Here is a 20,073-nt window from a genome sequence, read left to right as displayed (position 1 = left end):
ACAGTGCTGTCTGGATGGCTTAAAAGTCTATTAAGGGAACTTTAATGGGAAGACTATTTTTTGCTCTTAATAAGTTGTCTCTATCAAACAGATTTCAAAGTAAATCTATTGCTCATTATTTCTAGAAGTAATCACTCAGTAATCTAAGCGTTCAAAGGCTCAAATAAAAAATTTGGATAAGGAGACTTGGAAGAGAAAGAATCTGTTTATTTAGTTCACCCTTGACCTTCCCATATCTTAATATGAAAAAAAGATCTTATGATGGGCAGACATATTGGTGTGAAGAAAAGAGGGAAAATATGGAAACCACAGATATCTTGGATGAAGTCATTTAAAAAGTATACTTATATGTATAAAAATCAGCAGTTTTCTAATTCTCTGCTTCACTTGTTTTGCTAACTAGATGCAGAAATCATTAGTGTCAAAATACTGATAAATGACATAAAGTATTAATTATATTTCTGTTATTTTTAATGCAAATGCAGTCTAAGAGTGCCTATACTTGCTCATAAATAGCAGGTAGGATAGATTAGGTGGGTACTCCCTGGAGCCCAGAAACATGAATGAAGGGGTGTCCAAAAATCATAATTTCTTAAATTGAAGAACATGGAGACTCCTCAACCACAGAAAATTCCTGTATCTAAGTAAAGCTTTTGTCATCAGACACCAGCAGTTGTAGAAGAAATCACCAACAGCAGCTGATAACAAGCATTCAAAAATCTCTCCATATATACTTTTATTTTGGCCTCTGTCACAGCAATAGATTCAGATGAGCTTCTGTAGGTATGTCATATGCTTACCACATTTTGAAGTAAAATTATTATCCACAGTTAGTTTTTTGGGAGGTAAATTGTGAAGAACAATTTTGGATGCTCTGTAATATGAAGTTTTGTTTTTGTTTTTGTTGTTTTTTTAATGATTTGGGCTATAATTCCTTAAAGATAATGTTTTAAACATATCTGGCCAAAAAATATAGTGTAACACAAGCAAAGAAGGTCCTATTTGAGGAAGAAATACCAGAACAGAGATAGAGTTCTAGGTTGGAAATAAAAGTCACCGGCTTTATAAACAAATAACTCTGGAAATCTTGCAAAACTGAAGGCAACCAGAAAGTGAGGGGTAAGAAAAGAATGGGGTGAGGGGAGGCAATGGACTATATGGTGGACTGTGGGTGCTTTGGTGGTGGGTGTATTGTGGTAACAACACCTGAAGGGGGAGAGCCTTTACCTCTAAAGCACAAGCAACATTGTAAACCAGTTACCTCAACAACAACAAAAACAAAAATGAAGATGGAAAAAAAAAAAATCAGCCACTGGCTTTAGCCAGAAAACAAAACACATTTGTGACTCTCAGTTTCTACAGACAAACTGAATAATAATGTCTTGTAGACATGGAAATTTTCCACAAGTGTAAAGTATGATTCTAATATAACTTGATCCATCATATATTGAAGACTCATTAATTACTCTTCTAGAAACTGATATAGACTTGCTTAGCCTTAGAAATATAGGGTAAGACATAGTCTCTTCACTGGAGGGAATTTCTTACATTTTTCTTAATATGCTTTAAGTTTTGATATGCAACTATATGATTTGACTGAGTTGCCATTTGAGAATAAAAGATTATGAGGAACCAGGGTCATGTTTTGAACAATCCTGAAAATTCGCCTGGGGTTGATACTGCATCAGCTGGAGAGAATGCATAGAACCTGCCAATAACAGATGGTCCTGCAGGAATAGCTTAAACCCTGAGGAGTGCTGCTCCCAGTATCATCCAGAAGTCAATAACCCTTAGCTAAAGCAGAATTTAATTGTCTAAAACAGAGACTTTAGGTGTCAAAATGATTTTGCTTAATTATTTTCATGTTTAAAAATCAATCAATTAATTAAACATATTTTGCCCTCACTGCTTGGCAGAAAATTATGCTGTCAAGACCAAGAATAAGTTCATATCAAACTAAAATATCCTAAAGACGTTTTGTTTTACTATGCCTTAATGTAATTTTGATTCTCATTTCAATTTTGTAGAATAAAAGAATTTATTTCTATAGAACTAATTTTTACATGAGATTTTAATGGATTAGGGATACAAAGAAGTAGTCAATAGACTGTATATAGCACAAATACTCTATATTAACCTACACAGTAGAAAATTGTGTTCTTAACTTTGGAAATAATATCAGTAAGAAAACTCAATTTAAAAAAATGATAAAGGAAAATTATAGAGATCCACTATTATCTAGTCAACAAAATATTTTGTTTGGTTTTTTTTGGAAGCATGATATGCAGAAATAGTTTTTTGTCAATTTGAAACCCTATGAGGACATAAAGCAAGCAGATGTACACTGAGTAACATAAATGAATATAGTCCATCCAGTGAATGACAAGAAACAGAGCAAAGAAAAGCTGCCAATCCAGGTGTGTTCACAGCTGACAAACAGAGGGGAAACTATTGTGCTTCAAGACTTCCAATGTGAAAATCGGTTCAATGACATTTATATATGACACAGGAGGGTATCAACTCACAACTCGGAACTCACTCCATTTTGTCTCCATTTGTCACTTGCACCTTCTACAAAAAGTTTCCTGCAGAATCCTGTGTAACTGTGTATTTGAAAGTCCTCAGCATGCAGCTGCTATCACACAGAGGCACAGATTGGTTGCATCCTCTGAATCCAAAAAACTACCTTTTCCTCAAAAAAAGATCTACCATGAAACTACTGTCAGCAGAAGACACATTCTTCATATAAAAGTTACAGCTTTATCCTATATCCCCTATGTGTGTCCATTCTTCTACTTTTTGAGGTTTAATAAGGAAAAAAACTCATTCACTGAATTGTAGTTGCTATTGTCTTATACATAAACTGTTATGTTTTCAAAATCAATCAACTATGATGATTCTCAGCAAGTCCACTGTGCCTACTGTGGACTGCACATGGATTATGTACTTTTTCTAGTAAGCAAAAATACAGGATTTGTAAAGGCATTTCAAAATATGCATGACTATTTCCACCAGGTTTTATCTAAAAGGGTAAAAGTCATTAAACATTAGAACAGTGTGAGGCATCTTACTGAAGTGTCACCAAGGTAAATATATTGAAAGTCATGTATGTTTGGAATGAAATGATGTGCTACAAATGTCCACTATTAACAAATGGAGTAAAGGTGAATCCTAAATACACAGTTTGAGATATGACTCAATAGCAATTCTTATGAGGATCAAAGCACTCACTTAGTAGCCAGCTTTCTTCATTATAATAATGCTATAGTTTGATAGATACCTAGAGCTTACTCTGATTTACGTTTAGAGGGGGTTCTACACACACAATTAAGAGTTTCTGGTCAGAAGTGGTGACGACCAGATTAAGAGCATCGGAGGTACTGCAGGTAACTATGAGCAGGCCTGCATCATCTACCTTGAATAACAAGAATCAGAAAAGAGCAGATCTGTCCTTCCTAAGGCCTGTGTCTGAGATTTTTATTTTTTTTCAGACACATCCAATGTTTCTGCATTTGGAAAAAAATAGGCAAGGCTAATTCCCTTGGCTATAAATCACTCTAATGTGTAGGGAAATGTGTTAGCGAGTTGTATTACAAAGCCTTTACTTCATATTTAATAGGCACCTGCAATACCAGCATTATACAAAGCTCTCTACTTTGCAAATCTTTAAAACCCCACTTAATTTTCTGCACTGATTTCCTGCAATCTAAGAGCTTATGAAGGGTTCACTGTGTTCATACAGATCTATGCAAAATGTGCCAGAACTTCCCTGTCTGTGATGGCATTCATCTGGAGGTGAATCCCAAATTTCTATCACTGGCATGCTTATTTCGGGCTAAAATAAATATTCTTAGAATGAAAGCTGAAGATTAGGAGAACAAAAAAGAAGGCAAAGTAACTAGCACTGGGAGAGATATATGCAAATATCAGCTCAATGACAATTCTTCATACCATTTACAATTGAAGCTTAAAGACCCAAACACTCTGCAATCCATTAGTTTCTCAATATCCTGAAAGGGATTAGAGTATTTCTTAATCAACTGCTAACAGACTGAAAAAGGCCAGAGACTGGATATTAAAGCAGTGTAATGCTAAAATGTAGAGATGGTCAGATAAAAGACAAACTGTGGAAGAATGTTAAAATTTACAATACTATACACATGGTAAAATGGACCAAATCCCCATTGGTCCTGCAGCCTCCATCATTAGATGTCTGTATCAATTAAAGAGAGGTAAGACTACAGTAGACTTCTTTAAAGAAAATATAATTTTACATATTTTCTCAAGGAACTCCAAAGTAATTAATGTAATATTACTAAAATGAATCAAATTAACCTCAAATTTTGTTTGATGTTTGTCTCATCACCACCTCCAGCTGTACATTTGGCCCCACATCGATCATTTTATATGTAATATGTGATTATAGCATTGTAACCCATAAAGTGGTTAAAGGTTAGGGAAAATATGTTCACATGCTATTTAAATAATAGATAAGTATATAAAAACAGATCCCTAATGAATGACCTCCAGTTCTGAGTGCCTTAAATTTATATGTTATGGCTCAGAATATGCTACGGATTCTGACAGTGTTCTTGTCCTCAGAAGACAAACTGTCTATAGAGCAAATCATGAGTGAGAAAGATTAAATATGGGTGGTTTCCCAATTTCTTCCTGCGATCATCCTTTACTGCTGTTGAGGAAGGGTAGTTGTTTAACTCATTTAGGAAATCTAAATTTTAATGAATCTTGGCATAGGTAAAAATGGATATAAATTAAAACCAAAATGTCAATCATGGCAATATATCTTTCATGTTCTGTGTTTCTGATGACTGACAGCCCAATAGGTTTGTATCAAACAAAGGCAAAAAAGCATGTGTTTCTTTCCAAATGAAATGTTTGACAGATTTAACAGCTTTCTGAATAACTGATGAAGTCTTAAGGATGGAATTGCATCTCCTATGTACATAAGATACCCTATTTCTATGTTTTGGATTTGCTTCCGTGATCTGCTATAGATCTGCTAACTATTAAAAAGGCATAGTATAGCACATTGTACATGACTCCTATGCCTTCAGATGAGTGAGAACTTGAGAGTAAACTCTATGCTGACTTGCATTCCTAATTTTTCACAAATACCTGGGCTGTGATCAGAGTCATATTTCAACAAGCCAGACATAAGTATTAGACATCACTAAGTAATACATTCTGGAAAAAAATATTAAACATAAAATCAGTTGTCAAAAAAGACAAAATTTAAAAGCCCACATTACTTAGCTTCTTATGATTAAAAATATACATCAATTGATTTATCAGTATTAGCAAAAGACTGTAGTTGTAGTAATAGATCCCCTTCAAGAAAATGCCAGTCTAAACTCAGAGAAGTCTTAGCCCAAGGATTTTAAATGAAAGTAGTGAACAATCGGCCAGACTCACAGTTCTGATGCTGTCTTTTTTAAAACTAAATTCAAGCTAAGAGTTCAACTGTGACAAACACAAACAGAAAAAGTACTAAAGAGGAGAAATACAGCTTCCTGGCCCTGAAACCCATAAACACCCAGTTCTGCTAGGCCAACATAACCACTAGAGCCTTCAATACTGGTAGATTTCTGCATCCTTCACATGCAAAAATAAAATCCCAAATCCAAAAATCTGAATAATGAAATGAAAATAATCATGAAAACAGAACTTATGAGAAAATATGATTTAAATACATCGTTCTCATATCTCAGTGCCACCATGTAACATAATGTACTATGAAAATAATTAAGATATCACTTTGATTATTTTGGGTCTAGTTTATAAACATCTGTGCTTGTTAATATGAAAATAAACTTTAAGAATCAAAATGATTTACAATTGGCTATAAAGAAATCTGATTTTAGATTTCAATCTTTATATTAAATATCAATTCCCTTTCTTATACTACACGTAGGTTGAATTTGTTCTACCACAAAAAAAAAGATATATTTTAGTTTGAAAGAGCTCACTAATAAGGCTATGAATTAATTAATAAGACAAATTAAAATATTTGCAAGGTAATTTTCATGATGCCAAAGTCTATTCTATGGCACCATGAAGATGACTCATCTGAAACTAAGGGAATGTCAATTTAGAGTGTTTCCATATATAGAATTAATTGCAACAAAATTTAGAAAACGTTTAATAGAATATTTAACTACAGAAATTATTTTCTCAGTTAACAAATATTCGGAAATCTGCAGACATGTCTCTGCTTAATACAGTGGCGGTATTTGAATTTTACCCTCCTTAAGGTTATTAGCAATGAATGTCATGTTTTATAGCTGAGGTGTATCAATTAGAGAAAAAAAAAAATCCATCCAATATGTGACTCATAAACCCAAGAGGAAAGGTAGCCAGTTTAAATGGATAGCCCATTCTCATTTCAAATTCCTCAATCAATAGCGAAAGGGTCTTGGTATCTTCTAAACCACAAGTTTGAAATCTGACTTAGAACCAAAGGACGTTTAGTAAAAGCAAAGAAGACATAAAAATCACAACTGATAACATTTTAAGTATTATATGCTTTGGGGGGAACAATTTTCTCTACTCACCACTCATATTCAACTACACATTCATCATATACTTCAAAATTTAGTATCTTAAAGTTTTTGCTAGCTTTTATTAGTTAGCATTTGCTCCCTTTACTTTCAATTGCTTTTTTCTTTCTCACTGTTCTAAATAGCAATTCTATGACTGTCTTGTGCATTTTACACGATATAACAGCATTTTAGTAGTGGTTGTATAGGGATTACTCAAAAATGAAAAGTAATCGTAAATGTAATATAGTATCTATAAATGATTGGGAATAGAAGCAAGTCCCTTTATACAGTAAAAGTACATGTAAACACTTGAGTACAGCATGCCCACACATTTTCAATGTATAATTTCTCCAATATATACACAAATGTATATCTGAACAGATAGGCTAGATTGTAAACAGGTAAATTCAGAATGTTTATACTCTAAGATGAGCGTTTCATTTCAAAAATTAAAGATGACTCTTTACCCAGAACCAAACTGCAACTATCACAGATTGTTGTGTTACTGAAGAAGTTGTCAAATGTAAATAGGTCACTTTTTTTTTTTCCTTTAACATTTTCATTTATACCCCACAAAAAGCACACTGGGACCAAGAAAATTAATTCCCCAAATGCTGTCAACCAGGGTTGGAAAACAGCAATAAATAGCTTACTGTAAAGCCTCCAGCTACAATAAAACGGCTGTCAATAAGTGAGCTGAGAGTTGGGCTGTGCAAAAACAGGTCCTCTGGAAATGATAATCTAAAAGGGAAAGGCACTGACATTTCCTGTTCCAATATGCTGAGACAGTGGTTCTCAAAAGTATGGTCTATGGACTAGCAGCATTATTTTCATAAAAAGTTTTGCTAGTGATCATGTTTTCAGGCGTGACACCAGTGGTACTGAATCAGAACACCTGGGTGGGGGATGGGCACAAAAGCCCATGCTTGAAAGAAATTTCATGGTGACTCTGAGACACCCTAAAATTTGAGAACTTAATATGTCAGATTTTAAAAATCATATCTATCAAAAACACATTTCTTCCTTTTAGTGAAAATACATGTAAGATTTATTATTCAAAGTCCTACTGGAATTGCAATTGTTTTCATCCTCTTTGTAACAGTGAATTCTTCATTTTATGAATCAATATCCTTATATGATCTTGCTTTAAAAAAAAGCATGGAAATATCATGCAATGTGTGAACACTGAAAATTCAAAAACTTATAAAGGAAAATTTTTGGAAAAGTCAGTGACAGATCTATTATAATTGATTATTATAATAATAATCTATAAACAAACTCATGGTGTAAAAGTCGACCAGTATATTTTCATTTTAAAGACAATACCAATTTTATATAAAAGCCACTAGCTAAAGTGAAGGTGTTCAAAAAAGAATTTTTACTGTTTCTCTTAACTAGAACATTTTCAGATAGCAATCATACAGTTCAGTAACAAAAATTAAAAGGATAGTATATAATTTATGTTCTTCATTTACAGAAAATATGCCTCTTTCATAATAAAATTATACATATTCCTATCATCATCACCTCTTTCCTTATTTCCAGTATCTTTTTTTGCCAATATTGCAACCTTTTTTCTCAGTATGGAAACTTCTAAAAGGTTTACATAAAGCCAACTCACTAGTTCTTTATCATAATAGTGAATTACAGCTCCCTTGAACATAAAAATGCCTACAAGGAGAACTGCATACTAACACATGGTTTCAAGGAATTTCTAAAATGCACTTTAGTTCCAGTTAAAAAATTAATTACTCAGCATCCTAGTTCAAAGATGACATCATACAAAGGAAGATTCTTATGTCTGACTACACCTCAACAAAGATCATTCCATACTTGGTTGAAAGGTACTTAACATACATGTTACTTTACTATGTAGCTTCAACTTTGAGGGAGTAGTCAGAAAAAGTGAGTCTGCACATCAATGCTACTACTCACCACATTATATGAAAAGAAAGAAGATGTGAGAAGAGAATCACCTTGTGTCTTTGGGGGAAAAAATCAGATTTTACATGAAAAGTTTTAATTGGGTTAGATTTTGCATGATACATGCAAATCATAAAATACCATAAGTATATTGTGAGTGACCTTCACCCTAAAAGCAAGTGATAAAAAAGTCATTCTCTTTCTTTTCATTGAAATAGCAACATTATATTTAAACCTGTTTAGTTTCACCAACTACTTATCTCATGATAATCAACTATTTACCAACTTTTATAAACTTTTATTTGCTAAGCTTGGCAATGTTCTTAATGTGAAAATATCAATCTCCTCTAAAAAGCTGATGAAGTTAATATGAAAATAAGTCATTCCAACTGGGACTTATATCTAATAACTTCAAATTCTCCTCTAGAACTTCAACACCAACTTATTTTAATTCCTTTCATCCTGCACAGTCAAGCTCTAGTACATGTACTTTAAAAAATGATCTAGATATTTAATCTTTTACTTTAAAAAATGGAAATTTCAGGAATTATAATTAGTGTTCAGGAAGTATCTACGTGATTCATCATCAGAGTTAATTTTGTGACTGTCTTATTACCACCAAGCCTTAAATTCACTCCAAAGCAACAATCAATGTTGAAAGGGACAGTTTCAATAAGACATTCAGCTCTACCCCACCACAGCCCACCCCCAAAAAGAAAAAAAACTCTCTTGAGTTTTCACCTACTCATCAATGACTGTCAAATACTATCCTGTGAGGTTATTTTATTTTACTTGATTTTCTGAAATCTCTCTGTTCCTTGTCTTTTAACAAATTAAGATGGGCCATCACCATGGGTGAACTCAATACCAACCAAGAGTTTGGATTATGAAATCCTAGAAAGCTGGTGTGGTGAGAGCTAATCACAAAAGAGCAAGCAAATGAACTTACATGCTAGTTGCTCAAGAGCAACTATCATTAAATAAAAGGTATCTTTGGTTGTAGTACCAGCTTGATCCTCCCTTCCCCCCATTCTCTTGCTACTGCGGATTGGCATCTGGCCAGCACAGGCGACATGATACCCTAGTGCCATCTACAGGCTATTATTGACACTCAAATTCCGTGGCAACAGACAAGCACCAGTGAAATAAATTAGACAGCGCTGCATTTAAATCTTTATTAACAAGGAATTATTAGACCTAAGAAAAACTAATTCTGGATTTGGTTGAAATATGAGTTTCTCAGCCTCTTAATCCCTCTTCATATGGCATATTTCACAGTTTAAAATGAGTTATGACAGATCACTTATGCATTACTAAGATGAGAGAATATTTACAATGGATTCATTCTTTTCTGTATAAATCAGTTATATTAGGGAGAAAGCATTCCTTCTTTTTTTTTTTATTTTTTTTAAAGAGTACTTTGGCCTTTCCGGACAATCTGCAAACCTTTCTATTAAATACCCAATTTACTATATTACAATAAAATCAACTGAAATCAAAGAGAAGACTTCCTATATGGCTTATTTGCAATCTATCAACAATCATGTGCTTCACAGCTGATGTACATTTAATAGTCTACTACATTGTTTAGAGACTAAAAAAAAATTAACCCCTTTAGCAACCACAGCTCCAACATAACGTTACAGTCAGACCTTCAAACGTCATTTAAAACTTGAGATTTGAAGGTGACTTTTTAGATCAAAGGTAATGTGAAAATCTTGAAGCAGTCAATTTGGAAACCCCAGGAGCAGAATTTGGCATATGAGGACAGGTTTTCTTCTTCAGCAAACATTATCTTGGGACATTTTGGAATAATTTCCTCTTTTCATCTTTTGCCATTTGAAGGAAACTGGGAGGTTAAATAATTCTCAGAACTCAGAAATTTCAAAGCTGTTCTAAAAATTCTTGACTGAGCCCCAGAGGAATAGAAAAGGGGTCAAATTTTTTTTTCCCTCTTTAAAACTAAGCTAAAGTTAGACCAAAACAATAGACACACTGGCACGTTAATACTGGTTGACTGGGCACTTGTATGCAGTACTTATAGACCAGTAAAAGTGCTCGTTTACCTGTCTGGTGTGCAAGGGGCCCTTTGTCTTGAAGCCTCCTTGGGAACTGCACTCTGAGGCACTGAAGTGATCTGAACTAGTGGAAGAGCGTTTGGAAAGGGTGTCACAACCCCCGACAAAGGTGTTGTCCAAAGGGAGTTCCTGAATCACGTGATGCTTTTTCACGGAAACCGGAGTGTCTGGTTTAAGATGAAAAGCAGGCTGTGGAGAAGCAGATTTGTAGTGCTTGGCCAGGTCAGGGCTGTTAGGCTTGAAGGTTGTTGGAGGCGCAGGACCCCAGTCAAATCTTCCTATACTCTGCTCCTCCAGCTCAGCAGGCAGGCTGATTGTCCCATTGATAGGTTCGTGAACTGCATCATCTGGCTTGGACTCTTCAATTGTAACAAAGTTCAAAAGAGAGCTCTTGGGAGACTTTCTTTTCTTCCTTTTCTTTTTCTTGTTTTGTTTGTTTTCCTGATTTGGGGACATCCATTCAGCACCTTGCTTGCTCCTCTGAGCGGCTTTGAACCTGGACGCATGGCGGCAGCGCACCAGCACGGTGACGAAGATAACCACAATGACTACCATGGCGCCAGCGACGATGGCGATCATGATAGTTAGATAGTCCTCATTTTGGTAGGGTTGGCTGCTGTCCCCTATGTTCCTGTCCAATGGGGTCTCCATAGTCCTGCGGATCAAGTCATAGATATAGGAGGCGTTTCCAGCAGTGTCATTAACATAAAGAAAAACAAGCACAAGTGTGTGCAAAGACTTAGGGTACCCTAGGTCACTTATGTTGACCACCAAACGGTGCAAGCCCACATCAGTAGGTGCCGGTTTCTCTTCCAAAGTGATGTTACCTGTTACTGGGTCAATCCGAAACAAGCCTTTGTTGTTCCCGCTCACAATCGTGTACTTAAGTTCAGCGTTCATCCCCGTGTCAATATCCACTGCAAAAACTTCTGCGACAACAGAGCCAGGAATGGCTGAGAGCGGCACCAACTTGAAAGAAGTGTTAGAAGGGGGAGAAATGACAACTGGGCTATTGTCATTGACATCCATGACGTTGATAGTTACTTTTGCAGTAGAGGAACGGGGTGGTTGTCCTCCATCGGTGGCTTTGACATCAAAAGTGTAGGAACTCTGCTGCTCTCTGTCAAATGACACATTCGACTTTATGACTCCAGAATAAGGATCCAACACGAAATTGTCATTGTCATTTAGAATGGAAAGAGTCACAGCTTTATTCTCTCCAGCATCTGCATCTGTCACTGTGATAACCCCCACAGTACTGTACTTTGGCAGATTCTCAGACACAAAAAATTGAAAGTGGTTATGAGTAAACTTGGGGCTGTTGTCATTCTCATCCAGAACAGTAACTATCACAGCCGCTTGGCTTTGGAGGGGAGGGGTCCCATTGTCCCTGGCAGTTACTGTAAAAATGAATCGCTCCTGTTCTTCTCTGTCAAAGACTCTGGAGGCTGTCAAAACTCCTGTCTTTCGGTCCAGATCAAAGAAAGAGGCATTCGGTCCAAGCTGATAAACAATGTCTGCATTTTTCCCACTGTCTTCATCTGTGGCACTAATAGTTGTTAAGTATAACCCACGTCGGTTGTTTTCAGAAACTGACAGCTCAATTACAGGCTGGTTGAAAATTGGTGGGTTGTCATTTTCATCCTCAAGTTTAACCCTTACCAGGGCAGTCTGATTTAAACTGGGCTTCCCAGAATCAGAGGCAACAATTTTAAAGCTGAATTCTTTGGTGCCCTCATAGTCCAACAAAGAGGAGGTCTCTAGCAAGTACTGGTTGTCATAGACTGCCTTCAAATGAAATGGGACCTCTCTTTCAATAAAACAGATCACTTTGCCATTCACATCTGTGTCCTTATCTGAAACTGTAATTAGGGCAATCTTTGTATTGACAGGATCTTTCTCAGATAAATATACCGTGCCATTGATGGGACTTATAATGTACCTGAGGTCTATGTTAGGAGGGTTATCATTTACATCAGTGACATTGATGGTAACCGTCGCTCGGGCGGGAGTGGAGCTGCCATCACTAGCCAGCACTGTCACTTTGTGAATGGCTGTCTCCTCTCGATCTAAGGACCTCTGAACTGTAATCAGCCCAGTAGTATTATTTAAAGCAAAGAGTCTTTTGGTTGCAGGGGCGACCTGGGCACCAAAAATGTACCGGATTTCAGCATTGCTGCCTATATCCGCATCAGTGGCATGGAGCTGAATTACAGAGGTGCCTACAGGAGCATTCTCTGGAATGTGCACCTCCACTTGACCCTCTTTAAACACTGGTCTGTTGTCATTTACATCACTTACTGTGACCTGCAGTATGGCTGTGCTGGATTTCTGTGGAGTGCCTCCATCCTCTACTTTGATTTTCATCACATAGGTATCTTTCTGTTCTCTGTCCAAGTTTTGCTGAACAATCAATTGTGGCCACTTCTCTCCCTCCGGAGTTTCCACGATATCCAGTCCAAAAACACTCTGCCCATTTAACAATTCATAATGCTGTACACCATTGAAGCCTGTGTCAGGATCTGTTGCTGATGGAATTGGAAAGCGGCTGTTGATCAAAGTGTTTTCTGGGATGGAAATATTGATGACAGGAGATGGAAACATGGGGGCATTATCATTGGTATCCTTGACAATTATTTTTATTTTGATCAGCCTGAAAAAATCATTGGGGAGGATCACCACCTCAAGTTCAAAGAAACACTCATTCTCCTCAGCATAAGAGGCTCCAGCACAGAGTTTTTCTCTGTCTATTCTGTTGGAGGTTGTGAAAATTTCCCCAGTGCTACTGGATACTTTCACCAAAGGGGCATCCCCAGCTTTAGACACCAGTCTGTAGACAAGACTGGCACTGGTCCCTGTGGCAGCATTGATGTGAGAAATGTTCAGATCCTTTGGTATGTTTCCTATGGGCACATTTTCAGGCAATTCTTCTCTAATAGTGTAAATAAGTTCTTGAGCTATTGCGGAATCCAGCCTTAAACAGGCAATCAGAGCAGCCAACAGGTAAAAATCCCTCAGGTCCATGATAATGTATTTATTTGCTCTTTCTGGATTTTAGGGTTTAAAGGTCTCCACTGAGGAACGACGCGCAAACTGCAAGAGGAAGCGTGCATGGACTGGAGGATGCATTACATCTCGTCTCTTATTTGGAGACAGCCACTGTCAACACAATTGTATAGACAATATTATTCTCAGTAAACAAAAACACACAGTCACAAAATATCACAACACATTTTTCACTGCATATTAGTAAACATGGCAGTTTGCTCTGCCACTGCTTGCAAGTTAACTCTGTGGATGGAAACACTGAATATCCCCTGCTTGTTGCATTGCTCAGTAACGGGTGGGGGCTGGGGGGGATCTACTTTGAATTAAGGACAGCTGCTATTTTTACGTGCATTCACCCACATTGTTTCCCAGGACACTGTTTAATTCAAAACATGCATTCTTGTCCAGTTCTTCCCCTCCCCCTGGCTCACCAGTCCTCTTGGCTTCTAACCCACCTCCTTAGTTTTGTTAGGTACAAGTAAAAATCACTAAGTATTTAGCGATGGATCCTACTAATTGCTTTGTCACATGTCAAATACAGTGTGTTTGCTTCTCTGCCACTGAGTCATCTCTCTTTCTCCTAAAAAAAGACTATCGTCTTCTTTCCTCCCAGTTCGCCAACTGCCTTCTAATACAGTCTTACTGGGAAACAAGCATCCGGACATGCTGCAGCATCAGAAGCAGTAGTCACCGGCCCCTACAAAGCCCCACTGCCTAAAAACACAATACCAAGACTTCCAGTTTCCTACCCAGACCTTGCTCTCATTTCTCCATATTGCTACATGATCCCCATTAGAATTAATAAACACATTAAAACTTTTAAAAATGTATAATACCGAATTCCTTATCCTAAAGGTGAAGAGAGTGTCGAGATGTAAGTAAAACGCAGCTAACATTGCCACACACAGCACACTCTTTGCTACTGAGCATTAAAGAGAAAGAAAAATGCAGTTTCTTAACCTTGATCTCTGGTTATAATATTAGTACCATCTGCTACACATCAATACTGCAACCCAATAATGCAGGTAAAAAGGGCTCTGCTTAGCTACTCCCCTAACTGCAATTTAAATGGGTGCAAGGCTTCAGGCAGTACCTACTTGAGTATAACTGGTCAGTTCCCAGGCTCTAATCTTATCTGCATTAGGCTGTGTGGTAGCTGCTGCCCGCGATTAGTTCCGGCAGAGTGATGCAGGTAGGGATGCAGATACAGCGGGGTAGGTGAGCTCTGCCCCAGCCGATCACCCAATTACAAACATCCCTCGTCTACACTGAGGACATATCTAAACACAGAATTTACAATTGTGCATGCGAAACTTTACACTTACGTTAGTTGCCTCAACCTTTCCCCTTTCCCGGTATACTGCAGTTAGGAATGATTTGTTCCAACACATAGAAAGCCATGCATCTGGTAGCACCAGTTTGGGGAGAAATCAGAAGCAGCCAAACGTTTCCTCCTTGTAAAATGTGTTGCTTCGGGCTGGCAAATTAGCAACTCCAGAGAACAAATTCACAGATTTGTCATTAGTCATTCTCTCCACATTTCATCTTTATTACCCATGGGGTCTGGGCTCTTCTGGTATTTCACACACACACACACACCATCCAGTTGCACTTCTTCAGCTTAGGGGTATTTTCCACAGCGTCAAGCATACCATTTCCCTCCGATGTCAATACTGCTTAAGTCTCTAACTTCTGGTAGAAAACGTCAGAGTTGGGGTGATGGTTATTCTCCGGCCGCTCTCCGAGGTGACAGCTGCCCCCCCAAATTCCTAGTCGGTTATCTCTTTCGAGCTTCAGAGACTCAAAGGCGCTCCTTCCCGTCTTGCAAGCTCTCTCTCCCTCCCTTCTCCTCTGCCCCTCTCTCCTTCTCCCTCTCTCTCTCCTCTCTCTGAACTGAATTTCTTGATATAACTCTCAATAAGCCCAGAGGGAGGGCGTGACGGCCCGGGCCCCGCCCCCGGGGTCTGATTGGCTCGCATCTTGCGGTGCGGGCCGAGCGGCCGGGCGCACGGAGAGGGGGCGCGGAACAAGGCGCTGACTGTCTCCCAGCCTCCCCTCCTCTGCGCCCCCTCGGCAGCAGCGAAAACCCGGAGATCTAATCCTGGCCCCGGGAGAGCCGGGTACCAGGAGGCGCAGTGAGCATGCCCGGCAGGCTCCGGCCGGGAGGGAAGCTCCGGCGCGCTCCAGGCCGGAGCGGGGCCGGCGGAGGCTGCGCTCGCGCGGGACAGTGGACCGCGGAGCCGGGGCGCGCGGATTCCGAGCGGGAACCCTCGGGCACCGCGGCGGGAGGATGGGGGACGCTGAAGCGGCTCGTCTCCAGGAGCACGTTTGCACGTTTTGCACTTTTTTTTTTTCCCCTGAGTGCAGGGGCCACGATGCATAGATGAGTCAACTGGGGATCCGAGGCGTGAGACGCATTGTCACCCGTCCGAGGGCAAACGCGCCTGCACGCCCCAGAATGCGTTAAATGCTACGCACTCGATGCTGCAACTAGAGGCTTTTGCTGGCAGAAACACTGGCAAGAAGGGCTGAGAGGGCGGTTAGCGAAGGTCGGGGCAGAGGATTTTTGAATCTCATCGAAATCGGAAAGGATATTTGGGCACTCGCTACGCGCAAGGTCACAGAAACTGCTTGGGGAAGGGAACGTGGCAACCCCCGCGGTCTGCCCAGATCAGTTCGGTGCGCGGCGCGGAGCCGCCTCTGGTGGCGTAGGGGGGTGCGGAGAGACCTGGACGGTGCGGGCTTTGGCGGTCGATGGGGACGGTGCTTAATGCTTCTAGTGCCGCCCCCGACACACCCCAACCTTGCGAACCCGAGCTCGCTCCGACGCGCGGCTGCAGCAAAAACCGCTGCCAGCTCACCTAGCTGCAAACTTTGCTTGCCAGAGGCTGGAAGGAGTCCCGTCCAGATGCTCCCCAAGCTGTGGAACACTCCCTTTCCCATTGCGCTTTCTGCTGATTCCAGCTTTACGTGTAATGCTTGTCTTCCCCTCCTGCAAATTCATTTTTCAGACTCCAGCCTTGTAGGATATCTCACGTTTCTAATTTTCATACAAGAGGCGGATGGGATGACTCCTAAAAGGATGAGCATTATTTTTTCCCCCCTAAATATTGGTCCAAAAGCTTTATATTTGATTGATCTTTTAAAATCAGTAAAACACCTAAGGCTTTTTTTTTTTTTTTAATCGATTGTGCTTACAGCCTGAGAAAAGTTTGAGGCATTAATTACAATTCATTCGGAAAACAAGTTTTATATTTTTGAATGACATATAAAGGTTGTCCCAGAAGGTCTTAATGCATCATTGAATAACTTGTTCTCATGGGGAGGATAAAGGACATTTATTTTAAACCTCTATGCTTCCCATTCTGCATTGAGCCGAATATGCATTAAAGGCTCTTCATGTATTGATAGTTATGCACACTGATGGCCTGTTTAGGGAAACCACTAGTTTTTGAATACATCCTCCCCACTCCCAATAGGAACTCTTACTTTTTAGATATTTACAAGTTTTTAAAACCCTACTAAACCTGGCAAACTAGATCGTGCATAATTCTGTTTAACCAACTCATTGATGTAACTATTTTCCCATATCTACGAATATGTAAGTTCTTTTTTATTCAAACTTTTCCTCGGGTGCAGAAAGCCTGAAAGCCTTAACATTAATTCCTTCTGTGTTATAAAGCAGGGTTATGGCAATCATTTGATGTTGTTTTCAAGTTGCCAACCAATCTTATGATAGTAATATATTGCGCAATTATACCATAGAACCTTTAAGAATAAAGTAGTGCTTACATATCTAAGAGTCAAAAGAAAAGTACTACCTCATACAATAGTCAAGTGAATTACAGGACGATTATTTTATCTTACAACGGTGAATGAGCATTTTGCCATTCACAAAATCTAGAATTAAGCTAGTTCATTGTTCCAGTTGTCACCTATTTTATACTCTGAAGTAGTTTAAGGTAACAAATAAACCATCATTCTGATACATTTACAATAAATATAACAGCATAGCCATTTTCCAGTTCATTTCATAAGCATCACAGTTGTCTCTCATTCTTATTCTAATCATACTGTAGTCATTTCAAAGTCATGTTGTAGTCTCAACACATAGCTTAGAATTATTTAACATTATTATTAAGTGGAATTGTGTCTGTTTGCTAAGGGATCGCTTTACTTGTAGTCAGAACCCATTATTACCCTATGCTCAGAGAGGAAATCTTTGTATGAACACAGGATGAAGGTTGGGGAAGAAAAATATCACATGATTGAAATTTATGACCATGAGACATCAATTAAAACAGATCTTGGACAAAATCCCAAAATGAAGTTCATCTAGATTCTTTTTCAAAGAAGATTGAAAAAAATGTAGCTACTGACTTGAGTGCATTCTATTTCATAGGTGTTTATTTGGCATACCTAAATTTCTGGGATTCTTTAAACATAATAGTATTAACTCTTAAAGCTAGAATATTTGAAGCTCATTGTTTGCCATATTCCAACTGCTAAACTCCAAGTGAGAACTATTATTAGAGATCTTATTAATATTCTTGGAAGAAAATTAAAACACAGGGTCAAATTCCTAACCCTCTGCTATCCTAACTTGAGGCTTCTGTCTAAAACACTGTATAAAATATTTGCATAATGAGAACTGCTCTCCTAGGCTATTTTTTTAAAAAAGTCCTATCTGTACAATTATGAATTAGAGAAAATGTATTTATTAATTTTAATTTTTGTAAGAGGACATCTATTGGTTTTTATGTTGCGTTGTAATCACTTTTCCATTGTAATTTTAATAAAATATTAGATTTTTAATTATATGACTTCCAATTTAGACCTTCCAATATATGTTAGACTTCCAATTATAACTTCGAAATTAACTCTTATTCATCATTGTCAAGGTATATTTTGTGTAGCAAGGAATGATAATATTCTCACCTGTGTTGTGCCTGATTAATACCTTAGGAACTGATATTACCTGGGCTATGATAAAATTGCCTTCACGTTGTCTGCTGGTTATGTAGGTCATAGGATTCTTGTGAAGCTAAGTCACCTTTGGCCAACTAACTGAAAACTAAAACGTTGTTACAATTTATATAGAAACGGACATCAGGTTAAGAAAATTATTTTATATTCCAAAATCTCACTGTTGTCCTATTGATATATTTAAACAATGATTTCTATGAAATGACATTTAATAATCTAAATTATTAACCAGGTATGTAAATTGGATTTTCATCTATGGTTTTCTAGCTACCACTCATTATTTTAAAATTACATTTTACACAAAGATTATGAAGGCTTTTTAAAGTTACAGTTTACTTAAAGGACATAGACTGTGGTATTTAGAATGAACAAAAGACCTCCTGAAGGATTTCAAGGCTAATATTTATAACTTTCATATACTAGCTATAGTCCAATCAAAGTTAAAAAAAAAAAAATTAGTTTTGTGCCTTGCTCTTCTAAAGTTCCTTTAATCCAGATGTCTTATTGTGTCTAACAGACATTAATCAATCACAGCGACTCATGTCACAGCAGGTATTATTGTCCCCATTTCACAAAGGAGGCTAGACTATTGTACTATACATCTGTGAGGGGGGGGGTGGAAATTGTGCTAAAAATGCTAAGGGTTATTTGTATTATCACTGTTTAGAAAATGACAATGCACAATTTTAACACCACAAAAAGAAAATGAACACCTTTAAGACTGCTTAAACTGGCAGAGTATAGAAACTTGAATAATACTTCTGCTTCACTTTGTATTAGCTCTTTGAATACCTTTATTTCCTTTTTTTAAGGAAAACCTAGAGCAAGATAATCAAATCACAAAGGAAAACAGGTGACAAGCAAGCTTCATTCTGTTTGAATGACTGAACTAAATTTGTCCCAATCTGCTATATTTTTCTGACTGACAAAGATTACAGATGTCAGGTTTATAGTTGTAACAGTTATTACTATGAACTGACATTTTCCATGCTACTATTTTATCATGATTACAATGTAAATAAAATACTGAAATTTCAAATTTCATTATTGGTTAGTCAAGACTTCAGATTATATATAGAGATAACTTCCATAACATATTTTCCTGATCACAGGTAGGGCTTAAGCTATTATTCAGTAAAACGTTTTAAGAGAGTAAAGAGAGGATATATGCTTCCTCTTACATAATTTTATCACTTCTAAGTTATGTAATTTCAAGTGAGATGTATAAAAACACTCTTTTTTTTTTTTGGCTGTATATATTTTTTTGTAGTTAAGGATGGTGAGACTATCAAGTATTAATTTCATATTTTTAGAAATACAGAATGTCCAAAGATGCAGAAATAACATGCATTTTATCTGGAAGCACCTCTATTTACATTTAAAAATAGAAAAAAACGAGATAAGAACATATTTCAAGCACAAAGATAATTCAGTAAATGATTTCCTTAGATATTTAGGACTTATTTTTCCAAGTTAAA

The 20,073-nt window shown here is 37.6% G+C and overlaps 1 protein-coding gene across 7 annotated transcripts in view; it reads right to left on the bottom strand.

Moving 5' to 3' along the window:
* PCDH9 (protocadherin 9) overlaps nucleotides 1-15,505 on the bottom strand; it is an 858,927-nt gene extending 843,422 nt beyond the window's left edge. For 3 of the 7 annotated variants that reach the window (XM_054701649.1, XM_054701652.1, XM_054701651.1), the window contains exons 1-2: nucleotides 14,935-15,505; nucleotides 10,550-13,720 (exon numbers count right to left, since the gene is read on the bottom strand). In XM_054701649.1, coding sequence (XP_054557624.1) covers nucleotides 10,550-13,585 — 3,036 coding nt within the window. In that variant the 5' untranslated portion in view covers nucleotides 13,586-13,720; nucleotides 14,935-15,505. The remainder of the gene's footprint in view (nucleotides 1-10,549; nucleotides 13,721-14,934) is intronic. The other 4 variants (XM_054701650.1, XM_037528960.2, XM_054701653.1 and 1 more) reach the window with 4 other exon arrangements.
* Nucleotides 15,506-20,073: the final 4,568 nt, after the last annotated feature.

Source organism: Talpa occidentalis, unplaced genomic scaffold, assembly GCF_014898055.3.
Source record: "Talpa occidentalis isolate TD23 unplaced genomic scaffold, MPIMG_talOcc4v2.1 talOcc4.5, whole genome shotgun sequence".
In the NCBI taxonomy this organism is placed as follows: domain Eukaryota; kingdom Metazoa; phylum Chordata; class Mammalia; order Eulipotyphla; family Talpidae; genus Talpa; species Talpa occidentalis.
This window is presented reverse-complemented; position numbering and strand designations above follow the sequence as displayed.